Raw genomic sequence first — 15,573 nt, forward strand, 5'->3', positions numbered from 1 at the left:
CAGATTCTCAACAAAAATTCAATTTGTTGTGAAAGCTGTAATTTTATTTTAAGCTGGCATTGTAATACCTTTAGATAATAATTTTAATTTGATGCTTATTTTATCAACTCATTAATTTTGTATCTTGTTTATTTGATTGAAGAATTATGTATTTATGTTTTATTTATATCCAAATGAGTTGTTGTTTTTACAAAAAAGAACTCGAATTATATTTGGAAAAATAAAAATTAGTGGTTAGTTGTTGAATTAACATAGATTATATGTAATTTTGTAACTGGCATGTGAGAGATTGCACTTTTCTTTTTTAATTTAATTGATTCCAAAATAATAATTCTAAAGATGATGGTATAAAAAGGAAGTTTAAGTTTTATCCATGGTCCAACAACTCCACTCCATTTAAAGGTGTCTATATATATATATATATATATATATATATATATGTATGTATATGTATATATACATGTATGTATATGTATATATACATGCATACATACATACATACCTACATACATATATATATATATATGTATATAAATATATATTATTTGTTCATTCAACATGGTTGAGAATGTAATGGCACCACCAAGGATAGTGCATCGAGTATAGGATTCCCCAAACATACTTCCTTTTAACCACATTTTATTGTTACATTTGTATTGTCCATTTTATAATTTATTGAACGGAGGAAGGATATGACAGCATTACGTTTAGGGAGAAAGGTGGGGAATATGGGGTTTTAAAACCGAAGCCCAAACTTTGTAACCAAATCCTCTTTTAAATACCGTACATTTATATTGTTGATTTTAAAAATTTGTCGAACGGATGGGAAGACGAGGGCAATGGGTTTAGGGTGAAAGGTGGGAATATGGGGTCAAAAACCAAGGTCGAAACCTTGTAAAAAATATGTTATAGTTGTTATATTGTTAGTCCCGTATACATGTATATTTATTATTTTTGTTGTATGATTTATGTCATATATCAGTCTAAGATTTTATTGGAGAGGAGCAAAACAGGGGTGACGCTTCTTTATGTGCACAACAGTAATTTTGGTTTCTTTATCTTTAGAATTATTATTTTGCAAGAACACTATAATCCCATTTAATTCAATCGGGATCCAGCTCTCGATCGCAAGAATTGTATGGGAGTCGTCCTCGGAGGGACTTCCCGAATGACTGTAAGTCTGTATAGAGGAATTCTACTACGGTTGTTAGTTTTTTATGTATACATAACGTCTTTAGGGTTTAGGTGTTAATATATATATATTCATAAAGCATGTGGAAACCCTAGCAATACTTATAGATGTAAAGTAATTGTTGAACCATATAAATGTCAAGTTCAATTTTTCACATTTTATATGAATGTCTAATTAATTTCCCAACATGGGAACTTTTTGAATCTCTCGTTAAAAAGGTTTATGCAAAACTTATAAATAAATAACATATTTTGTTCCAGATAATGTTGTAAAGAAATGGTATGTGAATGAATGCGCACTATATATGTTGTTAAACGACTCACGTCAAACGTGACTCAATCAATGCACATCTTTTAACACATACTGAATAAATAGATATAGATGTGGGTAATATGCATACGCCTTTTGTCGGGAATCCTACTTGTCTTATCGCATATTATTAAAGTTAAAGACATACCCCTTTAAGAACATAACTATTTCCATCATTCAACCATTTTATTGTGAATTTATTATGATAATAACAGTGGAAATCTTGGTTTCTAAACCTTAAGTATAGTTAATCTTTGCAAGAAGTCAGTAATAACAATCATTAAACTGACAATATTACTCTCTTATTGTTTCATTTATCTACATACAAAAGCGTTGTTTAGGGTTTATGTCATACATATTTATGGAGCATGAGGAATCCATAGAAGTATTTATAGATGTACAATTATCGTTGATCAATTAAATATGTTATGTTCAATTTATTCCTGTTTTATACGATACAAACCAACTTTACCAAGAGAAACTTGTATCATCGTTGTAGTTTCAAATATATATATATATATATATATGGTTGTATAGAACAAATGATACGATGACACCTTTCGCGACCCTATTATTTACCCTATGACGGAGGAATGAAGTGGTAGCTTGTGCCACCATATCCAGCAGAGTGGATCCCCTTGTTACTGGTAATAGTCTAACACTCTCATTTACATTACCAGGTAAAATTATAGTCCATCAAAACAGAGTCGTATGCAATAATTTATCCGGTAAGCACTAAACAAGTAAGAGTTGTTACTCTCACTTACCAGATACAAGTCCCGGTCCTTGCCATCTTCATCCTGTTACGTAAGTAACCTGGTAAACGCTTACCGAATAAACATTTAGGGGCTGTTTGGCAGTTGCTGAATGATTTAGTGCAGAATAGTTAAGTGGTCAGAATGATTAAGAGGGCCAGAATGGTTAAGTTCTGAATGAAATAATGTTGTTTGGTAACTGTTCTCTGAATAAGAGTAAATTACCATTTTAACCCTTTGTGCATAAACCCATAATTTCAACATACAGTGTGCRTAAACCCATGAAATTGAAGTGCACATACAGCAGGCTTGTGAATCAATAACAATAAGGTATAACCAGGTTTGATAATCAATAACAATGGGTATAAGGTTCCTGAAATTTATGTTTGTTTCCTGGTATTTCAAGATCTGTTGTTTCAAGATACAGTAAAACAATGGGCAGAATAATACCTGAGCGAGGAAAAGGATGGAGGCGACCGGAGATGAGCGCCGACTGGAGACGAGCGGCGACGTGGAGCGGCGACTTGCTGCGGCGATGAGGGGCGACGTGGAGCAGCGACTTGCAGCGGTGACGAGAGGCGGCGACGAGGGGCGACGTGGAGCGGCGACGTGCAGCGGTGACGAGAGGCGGCGACTTGCGGCGGCGACGAGGGGTGACATGGAGCGGCGACTTGCAGCGGTGACGAGAGGCGGCGACTTGCGGCAGCGACTTGCGGCAGCGACGAGGGGCGACGTGGAGCGGCGACGTGCAGCGGTGACGAGAGGCGGTGACTTGTGGCGGCGACGAGCGGCGACGTGCAGACCGGCGACGAGAGGGTGGGGGAGGGGTTTGAGGACCGGCGACGAGAGGAAGGAGAGGGTGGGGGAGGAGCTGTGAGCGACGTGTGAGGAAGGAGAGGGTAAAATTGGAAAAAGAAGGATCTGAATGGTTGAGTGAACCCTTGGATGCAAAATGGTTAAGAGGGTGTTGTAACCATTAAGAGGCTTAATTTTTTTTGCCAAACACTCCTTACCTCTTACCGATTAAGAGGTTGGCTCTTAATGGTTACAAACAGCCCCTTAGTAAACTGACACATCTTAGCTTACAACTTCATAACAAGATCATCAAATATCCATAATCTTATAGGCATATTTTTTCACTGTTGAGCCTTCTATAGTTTCACACACAGACAACAGGAGTAGGTATAAGCAAAAATTACGACTATACCAAATCGAATCTTTATACCTTTCTCCATCCAGTCGGTTCACCTCCTCGACTCATCCATCAGCATAAGCCTATCGATCTTTAACATACGTTGGTGACATAATTGAAGTTTCAAACAGTCAATTCTATTAAGTCAAGTATTTCTCTGGGAAGAGGCCTCTTATGTGTACTAATACATCCCCTAAGCCTTAAACCAGTGTGTCACAACCCAAGTGGATTTCTTACAGGTTTTAGTTATACCAGCAGTGGTTCCCCTTATAGGGACTTTTCTGTGCCAATCATATCAGCATCATCAACTTAAAAATGGAAATGAATAAATTACAGTAGCACTCAATTCTGAAACAAGATAGATGTTTTGTCATTCGAGATCAAAGCCGATTATGAACCTCTTTTTACGTTTTATAAATACTCACAGTTTTGAACTTGTAGCTTTCTCTGTAACTGTTGATATCGTCATCGAAATCTTCTCAATACCCATTCATACAGCGGAGCAATAATCACAAGACTAATCTGCACATAATTCTATATAACCCTTCCATTATACAGCTTATTACCAAAATGTCAGGCTCACAAGTCACATCACTTGTTAGCAAATAATGTATAAAACAAAGTTTGAACTCTTCGAAGCTATATTTGCAGTAATCCATGAACAAAAATGGAAGTAAAACCTAGAAAGCTACCATGTATGACCAAGTGTCACTTCCAAATCACAGCTTACGACTGAATAAAAAGAATATTTAAATAATCGTTATAGCTACAAGAAGATTCAAAAGTAAGATTTCAAAAACATGTTCAAAGAATACGTTGTAGCATCTCTAATGGTAACACCAAATCTTACACATTGGAGACACCAACATGATTGTTTGGTAATGACTTAATAGTTAATAATATAACCTCAAATGGAGTGAACTAAGGGCCAACTTAAGCTTATTCAGTAAGCTTCTAGAAAGAAGTTTTATGCAGAAAACCAATTTTTTTCCAAACCCGTCTCATTCCATCCATAAAACCCAAACAAAAACCTTTTCAGTCTACAAAGACAGATTATTTCAAACAAGCAACTATATTCATACAAGGCTTAGTGAAAAACTAGTCAAACAACCCCTAGGTTATTAAAGTTTCAATAATTGTGATTCAATGTTCATAGATTAAGAACCAATTTATTGTTTCTATTTTGACCTTTTTGTAGCTAGAGAAGACGTATATGACATGAAAACTAATTACAGTAATCATAAAATTTACTGATAATTACTATTTCAGAGTTAAAGAGGAATTCAATCTCAAGTTACTAGCCATAACCGTAACCATACAAATCGACGTTATAAATGGAGATAAATCATCATTCGTCAACATGAATTTAACAATGATAATTCATGAATTGGACTAAAAGATTGCACCTATAATTAACATGACGATTCAAATCTAAAGAAAGTTCAGATAATCGAGTTACTATAAAAAGTGAATCCCGCTCGGTGATCTCCTACTCCAATTTTTGAGCAACAGCCTGAAAACGGAGAAAACCGATCGTCGGATACCTAAAAAATGACGGTAAAATAATGAGAAAAAGATCGAAGTTAGAATTGAAACAGCTTCTGAGCTCGTCGTTTCAGAGTTTCTAGGTCTGAAATTAAACGTGATGAAGAAACGTAGCAATTGGCGTGAAGAAAAAACGTCAGAGCGGTTTATATGGCATGGGCCAAGGGGGTCTCAAGGTTTGGGTTTGGCTTTGGAAAACATAATTGAAATAAATAAACATTTTTTTGTTCTTCTTTAACGGTGGGTGGGTATCCGAGACGGCTTACGTTGGTGCTACATCAGGACATGAGATCGTGATGTCGCTGAATCGGCACCATTTGCCACATTTTGACCGACTTGTAGACGTGATAGCGATGCTAAAACAGTGTTTTTAGGTGCTTGATTTGTCAGGTTTATTTAAACCAGTTATCATTGAGCTTGAAATCGTTGGGCATTTGTGAGGGCACTAGTTTAGTTAATTAGGTATAACGAATTGACCTAAAACAATCGACACGATTCCACCAATCTACGCGTTCATTAACTTCACAAATTGAATCCACCCACTAACGACAGTTAACAACAGAACATCACATGTTCGGTCTGAATAGAGGAGTAGTTGGTATGCACACAACACTACAATGGATGTATTATATGAACCGTATACCACCAATTTACAGTTGTGCTAACCGTATTTCAAGTCTCAACCATGATTTCATATTTTGACTGCAATAACAAAATAGCCACCAAATGAACAAACAAAAAATTGCTAGGACCGACCCATAGGCCTCTCGAAAGAATGCCACCATCACACCATGACCAGCTGTCATTAAAGCATAAAAGAAACCGTGGACTGATCAGAAAACCACGTATTGTGTCACGTCATCGATGCAAATAACGTGCCTAACATATCTCCGTAGGTAGTTGATGGCTCGAATACCCAACACAAATTGCCCCTTCTAAAGAATTTCATAATATGAAATTAGAGTAATATCACCAAAATATCCGCATATCCCGTCTTCTAAATTCTAAACTGATATGGTAGTAAATTTATTTCCCTCATAAAATATTGGTCAATAAATCCTTAATAAAGATATCTCATCCTCAAAAATTATACAAAAAATTAGGGTATTACATATAGACTCAATTGGTACATATCGTAGGTACGTATGCTTCGTCTACAGCATTTATAACTTACTCTTATTGCGGTGGAGGTGGCGGCATATGAGATTTGGCCATCCCTACCCATGCAACAAGCCCGGCTGCAAGGATTATCCACCCAAATATATCATACTTCAGATCACTGCTCTTCTTTTTCACAGAGCTCTACAACACATAACAACAATCAAACATTAGCCTCCATCATAACTAACAAATTTTGACAACTTTTACACCAAGAATACATATTATGGCCTTCTTTCTAGAATGAAAGATATTTAAAACTACATTATGGTGTTCTACTTTCATGAGTCGAAACAAGACTAGATGTTCAAGAGGTAATAACATATAATACCATATTTACAAGACGCCCAAAATCAGAATAACTCAAGGGTGTGTTAGGTACATGAACAAGATTGGACCGGCCAAAACTGAACGGGTGGGAGTGAGGTAGACGGATGAAAAAATTGTGGAAGGTTTTAGGTTTCTGTCATGTCTCGTGTACTAAACGCGCCCCAAAGATCTTGTTATAACAAACTAATAGCTGAACTAAATAAATTAAAACATCACGAGTAACCAATCCTATCATGTAAGCTATACTGCAATGCCACAAATATCAGCCTGCATAAGAAATGAGTTGTGCAGCTCCTAGGGTCAGAATCAAATCCCCATTTGGATGTCATCCCTTGGGGTCAGAATCACATCCCAATAAGGGCCATGGTCCCTTTGATTGTAAAGGGAACGTGGCACTATAGTTGGTACGAGTAAAAGAGCAAACTTAAATGATAGTGTCTTGAGGTAACCCATGGGTAGATAAGAGAAGAGAAGAGAAGTGAGAACAACTGGCTCAACTTCTAAGTATTGACGCAAAATAAGCAAAATTAAACGTATATTCTCAAAGTGCTATAAAACTTGCAGGACAAATACCAAACAGAAGGTACAACCTTTGCATTTGAAGATGCGCCAGATCCACCCAAAGACTGTTGGGCTTGAGCAAATCCACCTTGTTTGTGAATCTCATTGTGCAAAGCAGGTGCCTGAAAGATATTCGATTGACAAAATGGAAAAACCTCACCAGATTACATTCAAACAATGGAAAAGCATGATATCATGATTCACATATGAGGATCATTTGCCACTTTGTCGGTAATACTACCATTATCCCTACGCATGATGTGGTTTATCTTTAATGGTCTCAAAGCAAGCAATGCTGAGTCTAAGGCTTCACTCATGCAAGTAAATGTGCTGAAAAATATATCAGCTGAAGTCAAAGTTCTGCTGGATAAATGTTATCTTCCTGCTGGAAATAGACAAGGATTGTGGCAATTTTTTATGTTGGTCTTGACAGTTTTCTATGTTCTGGACAACTGTTTCTGTACGATTTTGATCTTATCCCTATGGCATATGGGTGTAATGTGCCACATTTTTATGAAGGAGATGTTTGCAGGATTGTTTAGATTGTAACCAGCACGTCTCTTGTTGTAAAACCATGTCCTTGCCATGATGTGAGGCAATAAAAAGGTCAGGAGTTTCCAGTAAAACTGTGACTTCAGATTTTCTTGTTTACACTGTATTCCTGCGTCTTAAACAAACTCATGTGTTCAAGTGCTTGGTTTGTTTGGCTAATTGATGCACAATTACACCATCAGAAGGGTAAAAATTGTTTCATAAAAGGTAAACATAAAACAGTCCATGTGACAGCTAATATGGAGTAATGACAATTTACATGTTAATGTCCACTAAAATCACCAAGATGACAATTTACATGTTAATGTCTACTAAAATCACCAAGAAGCAACATTTAACAGATAATCCTTCCTCTGCAGAGATGCTTGACAAATGTGCTGACTGAGGGATACTTCCCTTGAGGTTTACAGTAGGTGATACTTCTATTCTAACCAACTCTACTTCAGCCCCACTATGCATATGAGACATAACAATGTGTATTAATGAACCAGTGATGTAAAATTGGTTGCAGCCTCTTAATTGTCCCTCCAAATCTCTAAAAACAAACAAACAAACAAACTACAGAGATCACCAGCAATTCAGCATTATGTTGGGATGAGTATCTCAGTTTTTTACTCTATAACTTCCTTCAATCCTAGATATAATGAAAAATCATATCATCTCCTAAAACGGAAGCCTCGTAATTTGATAACATGGGGGCATGTCATGAGAAAGAAGACGAAAAAGAAGTAAGAGAGAGAGAATATAGAAATGTTGTCATGCTAATCCACAGTTGAAATTCTATTTCGTTAAATAGTATTTAATAAATTACTGCTAAAGCATGTGGAGAAACTAACAGTAGTTAGCTGCTTGCAGGCTTGCAGCAGGTAGCTGCAAGATTAAGTTTGTGATAAATTTGGGTGGTTTAGGGACAAATCATGGACTCGATATAGACAGACAATTTTGATTACCAAAAGTATAATTTCACCCAAATATTACTATATGCAGAGGGACTATTAAAACATACAATCTAGAGGGCAAGTAATGAAAATACAGAAAGAAACATGACAGTGCCCCAATTGAAACAAATAAACAAAGTTAAATGAATACCTTAGAGGAGTTTGCCAAAGATTGGAGGTAATGTTCATTCCCTGGACACTGGTACAACAATGTGATCCAAACATTCATAATTAAATCTAACAACCAATTAATATTTCTGATATCATATTAAACTTCTGCTTATCCGGACATAAAAAGCAAGTGAATAATACCTCTTCCACTGCCTTTTGAAAATATTCAGTTGCACAGTCAAATTGAATCTGAGCCTCATCATGGTCAATGGTTAAAAATCCATTAGTAGTGTGAGCATTTCCTAAGCACCACAAAGCCTCATGTTTCGCAGGATTGATAACCAAAGCCTCTTCCAGCTTGGAAACAGCATCTAAAGTTTGTTTATGGATTTTCCACCAAACATACGAATTCTTAGTAATTGCATATACACTTGTTCAATTAACAGCAAGATCACAGGCAGTGTTATCTGTCGAAAGAAACTGTTCAAGAATATCTAGGCAGTGCAAACATTAAATCAGTATTCTAAAAAGCAGTAAGCGGGCTAGGAAGTTGACTGACCTTCTACTCTTCTAGCAGTTAATAACCTAATCAGGGATTAGGCAGAAGCTTAAGAAGAAAAACAAGTTGTTCAAAAGAAATCGGAAAAAGTCAATTAGCCCTCCTTTAATTTCTTGAAACACAAGACTCAAACAGAAAGCTGCTAGTAGAAGCGGTTGGAGACACATAACTCCTAGGATTCCACCTAAGCAGTCAGAATACTAAATTTACTGAACATTAAAATTCTGCAAAACAGTACCTTTAATCATCTTCTTTGATTCGTTAATATCTCCAAATTGTGATAACTCCAGCAGAGCTCCACCCCATTTTGTCAAATTCTGTTATGATCAACCATATTGTCGTTTCTCAGCTCTATAATCACAACAATCGAATTTCTTTGACGAATTTAGCAATACAAGAAGAATCATGATCTGATTGATCTTTAACCAGTCAACCACTAATCACGGGTGAATCATATCAAACATGGTAACTTTATCATCAAAATTAATGGAAATAATAGTCAGTTTGACCATGAACATCGAAAACGATCTTGATGCTGAAAACAAGGACGGAAATATTATTCAATTACCAATGCACTGCTAGACATGTCTTGAACACATATAAATCATTACACTAACGACATAAGAATTACAAGAACAAATCATAAGATACAAGCAACTCACAGATGAACTACTATAACATAAGCAATTTACAGATCATGTTACTAGTGCAAAAAGTACTACCATATCTTAAGTACATCAAACCTCACAAGAAGATCAATATATCAGATTAGAAACAATTCATAAACTTACATCGGCATCGTTAGGGTTCTTGGCGTATGCGGATTCAGCGGTGATACGAGCGTGCTCAAAGATCATGAGTCTTTCTAAATCATTTTGACTTGGTTCCATTATTATAGGATTCCTCTTTTCTTGATTCAACTGTCTAGGGTTTATGAACAAGATGAAACCGCTGGGACGTGTTGCGAGGCGAGGGTTTTATGCGTGCGTGTGTTGTCTTTCAGTTTCACACGTGGTCCACGCATTGGACGGGTAGCCCACTGTTATTGGGCCTCTTCAAAACCCATCACAAAGCCCGTCTAAGGCCCATGACTAATGTCACGAAACAATTTAAGGGTGTAAATAATGCAAGTCAAATATACTCGATTCGAATTCATATTCAAAAACTTGTGATTAATTAAAAACTAAGTTCGACTCGAACTTAATTGTAATTTTTAGACCTCGAACTTGAGGTCGAACTCGTTTGAAGCTCGAACTCGAACTTGAATCAACCTTACCTGTCAAAATTTATGAAGTTTTAGGGTCTTCTCTTATAAATTATAAAGCTTAAAGATGTTCTTTTAAATTTTAAAAAACTAAATGGATTTACCTCGAACTTCATCATTAAAAAGATAAAGTTACAAACTTCATTCACATGCCTCTCTTTTTATAACAACTATTCATCATTCTTTTACTATCTTCCAATGTGGAACAATTTCATCAACACTTTTATAGTTTTTTTTTTTTTGTCTTTTTTAATTATGATTTTAAATAAAAAAAATGTTGATATATATAGTTTTTATAGTTAAAATTGCACAGTATTGTTGAAATATCTAAAAATATAAGACATTTTAGTTACATTATATTATGCATATTGTATAATAAAACTTATTATATTTTTAACACTAATTATATAAATAAATCGAGTATCTCACGAGCTTTTCGAATCGAGTATTGGGTAGCTCGACTCGACTCGTTAATATGTCGAGTCGAGTTCAAGTTTGAGTCGAGTCTATTTGAGTCAAGTATTGATAAAAAGTGACCAACCTACCCTCATTTGAGATAACACTAGTGTCATTTGAGATAACCCTGGTATGGTATCTCGTTTAACAAGCACCACCTTGTATCGTCGTTGTCACCATCGGTGCCGACCACCTCCTTAATCATCATCACCATCACCAGTAACCACCATATAAAATCATCAAATATAATTTGGGGCAAACTTATCCAATCCTGTCATGTTCGGTTCAGTCGTATCTAACAGTACACAAATAACGTGTTATGTCTGGTCATATCCAATGTAATTGTATTATCATATCTGTTTCATCTAATTTTTGAGATCACCATGTTATCGATTAAAATAATATTAAAAAATTCGACAATTTTAGAACTTTGAATAGGAAATCTCGAAGAGAAAAGAAAGGGGAAAGAAATTGTGACCATTTTGCCGTTACGAAGGCCACAATATCTCCCCCAAATCACAGAATCACCATCCACCGCATACCGCGATTCATTTCAACCCTTTACACACACGCCTAAATCCTCTCTCTTTGGGTTCAACAGTAAGTCTTCTACCTTTCATCTGATTATAGTTTAATTGTAACTTCGTGTTTGCGTTTATTCTTGATCGACAAAATTTCATGTGGATATGGAATTGTCTGATTTTCTGGTGATTCTTGTTTATAGGATCTGGTAGAATATATTTTCCTTATTTCCAATCTCTAATCGTGATGTTGATTAGGTTTTCCATAGCAATTGGTAAGTGAAGTTGTTGAATTTTGATTCAATGTCGACATTGTGTCTTTTGTAGTTTATGACCTTTCGGTTCTCATATGGAGAATTTATGGTGATAAATATTTTACTGATAGCAAGTTGTGATGACACAATGTACATTCTGAAGATTTGGAATGTTTGTATTGGAAAGTTAACAGATTGGTGGATCCAATTGGAATGTGATTTTTCTAGGGTTTTGTTCGAATTGATTTATAATGTTATTCTGTGATCCGTAGTCCTGTTGCGTTGTTCCAGTTTCCTGATTTGAAATTTTTATGGCTTGCCCTAATCGATCTAGAATAACAACACCAAATCTCACTGTGTGGCAAATTTTGGCCTCTTTACAAATTTTAGACCAAAATGTTTGTGGCTGATTTTGTTTAGAATACTTAGGCCTTCCATTCTCTAAAGTAGCATTCTTTTGCTTCTTACCTCGGTTTCCAGTTTGACCAGAAATTTCTTACTCTGAACTGAAGAGGGGTTATAATTTTACACCCTTTCTTAGGGGAATTTACCAAACGCCTACTAGGCAAGTGCTAACGGGCAAAAGTCACCATCCTCACTTACCTTTTCGGCTAACATTCTCGGCCATCAAAATGGATTGTTGGTTAGTGTCTGTACCCGGAAAGTGTCTTTACTTGGTAAGCGTTTTTACCGGGTGGGTAAGATTCTCAATCCTTTCCATGCTCACCCGGTATGTTAAGTGATGATTGGTAAGCGGCTAACCTGGTAAGTGTTTGATAAACGGCCCCTTGGTCCTTTTTTTCGCTTAGTTTGCTGTGGTTGGGGCTTAAAGAAAAGTCTCTGAAAAGTATCAGAGATTTACGTGCATTCACCTCCTCAGCTAGTGCAGCTGGTTTCCAAACCATTTTATAGCAAAATGGCATAGTTGGGTACATGCTAAGATGTTGCAAATTTGCAAATTAGAGAACTGTGTGTATTTTCTATGTAGATGTACATATATTTTAAGGTCTTAGCCACGATTGAGAAACCATGTGGCTATTATGAGCACCATAAAAAGCAGGTGTAGGGTTTGTTGGTTTATCTAAGAAGAAACCTTCGCTTATGTTAACGGTTAAGTCCGGACTTTAACTGAACTCTGCTTAGTATTGAGCTATTGAATTGGGCGATCCAAAAATATGTTTGTTTCTTGTCGGATTCAGTGACCACCATCATTCTCACCCTCCTGGTTATGCGTTTCTTGATGGTTTGATAGGAATTCTATTGCTCTTATCTACAATGAATGTTCTCTCTTTCTTCCCTGCAGGGCCGTATTTGTAGTTTAGATATTGTCTTTCTCATCATCCAAATTCCTAAATATAGGTTGTTTAAAGTTCAGTCAAGCATGATATTTGATGCACTGACCTTAGCCTAGAGAAGCACATACATACAATCTGCATCTATGCTGTTACAGCGGTCAAAATACAAAATAGCGGTCATGACCGATATTTGAAATAGTGGTTATAGTGGTGGTATAGCAGTCCAAAAATAGTGGTTTCTATAATATTTTTTAAAATTATATATATAATATATATGTATGTATGCATACATAAACATATCATATGCATTAATCAAAAATATAGTTTCTACATCAAAACCTGAACTGAAACAAGATTCACAAAACAAAATAGGAAAAGTGTTCATAAACTGAGGCTGGAAAAAAGAGCCGACACTATCCAACTTGGGTGACTTGGAAAAAATTTGAAAACCTAACTAAGATGGAAAAAGAAAAGTCGAATAGTATCCAAATAAAGGCCCAAATCTAATGAAAAGGATGCTCTGTTGATGTTAATGGGTTTTCTAAATAAAAGCTCAAGTCAACCCAAAAAAATAAAAGCATAATTCAAAATCGAAAGTTGATAGCGCAGAAATTTGAATGATGCGTCGCCGGCCCAGCCTATAATACAGCTATTGCGGACCGCAATTTAAGCCAAATAGTGGTCAATTGCGCCGCTATTATCAGAAACGCTATTTGGCATTTGTCCGCTAACCGATATTGCGCCTCTGTTTCGCTGCAATTAACAGCATATATCTGCATACTATCTCTACCACCTCTTGTTTATCGGTGCCTAAATATTTGGAATAGAAGTATAAAACTATGTCTGAACTTGATATTCTTAATAGAGATTAAATGATTTCAGTGACCCTCCAAAGTCCAGTATAAATACATAACCACACAATGTAGCTGCCTCAATCTTCAGATTGAGCCCAGATTTTTTATTAATTAGATTTTAATCTGTGTTTGGCAAACTAGCTGAATAACTAGTTGTTGGCTGATAGGTTAGATGTTTGATGATATGCTAGTTACGTATGGTAAAAACTAGCTGATAAGCTAGATGGCAATCGTAAAATGACCTCAAAAGAAAATATAAGAGGCATACTTGGAAAAAAGTGAAAAAAGCCCCTTACCAAGCGGATTTTTTCAATAAGCTCAAAAATTAAGCTAGCTTTATGGTTGCCAAACATGGCCTTGGTGTCAATTATTAGAACTGTTGGTCTCAAAGTATTTCTTCAACATCTCGGCCATGTTTTCCACCTTTTGAGGTTGTGTTTCATCATCAATACTTCCATCCTCATAACTTTGTCAAATTGTCTATAACAACTAACAAACTTCCAAACGATCTGTCGATGCTCTTTATTATTTTATTTAATCTTCTTCTTCCTCTTTGATAGATGGATTGGGAAGGACAAAAGGTAGCAGAGCAACTGATGCAAATAATGCTTGTAGTCTTCGCCATAGGGGGATTCATCACAGGGTATTTCATGGGGTCATTTCAATTGATGCTATTCATATACGCTGGGGGCGTTGTTCTAACTACACTCATCACCATCCCAAATTGGCCGTTCTTTAATCGTCATCCTCTCCAGTGGTTGGATCCAAGTGAGATCGAAAAGCATCCAAAACCACAAGTTACGAGTTCGATTTCAAAGAAGCAGCCCAGTAAGAAGAAGTAGCTCTCCTTAGAATCTTAATCTGCTCTATGCTCATATCAGAAAAAGGAAAAGGAGAATTAACATGTGTTTCTGGTACTTGGATTTTATCAGTTTCCATTGTTTGTGGATTTTCAGCATTGGATTGGAATTGAAAACACCCTTTTTGCTGGATTATGATCATTTCATAACTTGTTTTTGGGTGCTAAATTTTCTGGCGATTAGTGTTGGAACGTGAGAAGTAGAAATGCAGGTTGAGATGAAGATGAAGAATTTCATTTTTCTTACAATTTTATGTTTGCAATTTAAGTTGTTACTAGTATTCGTTCGGATAATTCTGTTTACCTGAACACTTACCCAGTAAGTACTTACCGGTAAAATTCAACACTATTGCTTACTTACCGGATAAGATTTTATTCACTAAAACGCATCATATGCAACAATTAATCCCTGTAAGCGCTAATCATGGTAAGAGTCCTTGTCATCACTTACCGGGTAAAACTTTCGATTATTGCCTTCGCTCTTACCGGGTAAGATTTTTAGTCTTTGCCATATTCATCCGGTAAAGTAAAATGACTTGGTAAGCGCTTACCCGGGTAAACGTTTGGTAACTTAGTTATGTTTCGACCCATTGGATAAGGATATGGACAAACAAAATTTTATCCCAAGTGTTGTCTTTCCATTTTTATATTATTGTTTTTGAAATATTACATTATAATTATATTTAGAATAATATTCACTAAAACAATTAGATATAAAAATAGAGTTATTAGTTACTTATATATTTAAGGTTTAATAATATTTTATCTCTAGATCAAATGATTTTTTTTACCATTTATCGCTATTTTAATGGGTAGGATATGGACAAGGGTTTTATGAAATGGAGGATTACTCATTTGTCTCCCGCCA

General features: G+C 35.9%; 2 protein-coding genes across 2 annotated transcripts; one reads left to right on the forward strand and one right to left on the reverse strand.

Annotated features, from left to right (window-relative positions):
- Positions 1 to 5,991: 5,991 nt before the first annotated feature.
- Positions 5,992 to 10,156, reverse strand: LOC112527595 (mitochondrial import receptor subunit TOM20-like). The gene is made up of 6 exons (XM_025138320.1): positions 9,994 to 10,156; positions 9,441 to 9,519; positions 8,845 to 9,014; positions 8,684 to 8,731; positions 7,072 to 7,164; positions 5,992 to 6,295 (listed from the first exon to the last, which is right to left on the reverse strand). The coding sequence occupies exons 1-6, from the start codon at positions 10,090 to 10,092 to the stop codon at positions 6,170 to 6,172; spliced, it is 615 nt and encodes a 204-aa protein (XP_024994088.1). The 5' UTR covers positions 10,093 to 10,156; the 3' UTR covers positions 5,992 to 6,169.
- A 1,232-nt stretch (positions 10,157 to 11,388) lies between these two features.
- On the forward strand, positions 11,389 to 14,899 carry LOC112527627 (probable signal peptidase complex subunit 1). The gene is made up of 2 exons (XM_025138374.1): positions 11,389 to 11,522; positions 14,407 to 14,899. Exon 2 carries the CDS (start codon positions 14,407 to 14,409, stop codon positions 14,686 to 14,688), a length of 282 nt encoding a protein of 93 aa, XP_024994142.1. The 5' UTR covers positions 11,389 to 11,522; the 3' UTR covers positions 14,689 to 14,899.
- Positions 14,900 to 15,573: the final 674 nt, after the last annotated feature.

This window comes from Cynara cardunculus (genome assembly GCF_001531365.2).
Source record: "Cynara cardunculus var. scolymus isolate 2C chromosome LG 15, CcrdV1, whole genome shotgun sequence".
Classification (NCBI taxonomy): domain Eukaryota; kingdom Viridiplantae; phylum Streptophyta; class Magnoliopsida; order Asterales; family Asteraceae; genus Cynara; species Cynara cardunculus.

Bases quoted from the DNA above. Each gene is read 5' to 3' on its own strand.
- LOC112527595 (XM_025138320.1), bottom strand. From the start codon at position 10,092: ATGGAACCAAGTCAAAATGATTTAGAAAGACTCATGATCTTTGAGCAC. The intron at 7,165-8,683 runs GTATTCATTTAA...AATATCTTTCAG, and splicing joins CTTTGGCAAACTCCTCTAAG to GCACCTGCTTTGCACAATGA. The intron at 6,296-7,071 runs GTTGTACCTTCT...TATGTGTTGTAG, and splicing joins GCGCATCTTCAAATGCAAAG to AGCTCTGTGAAAAAGAAGAG.
- LOC112527627 (XM_025138374.1), top strand. From the start codon at position 14,407: ATGGATTGGGAAGGACAAAAGGTAGCAGAGCAACTGATGCAAATAATG.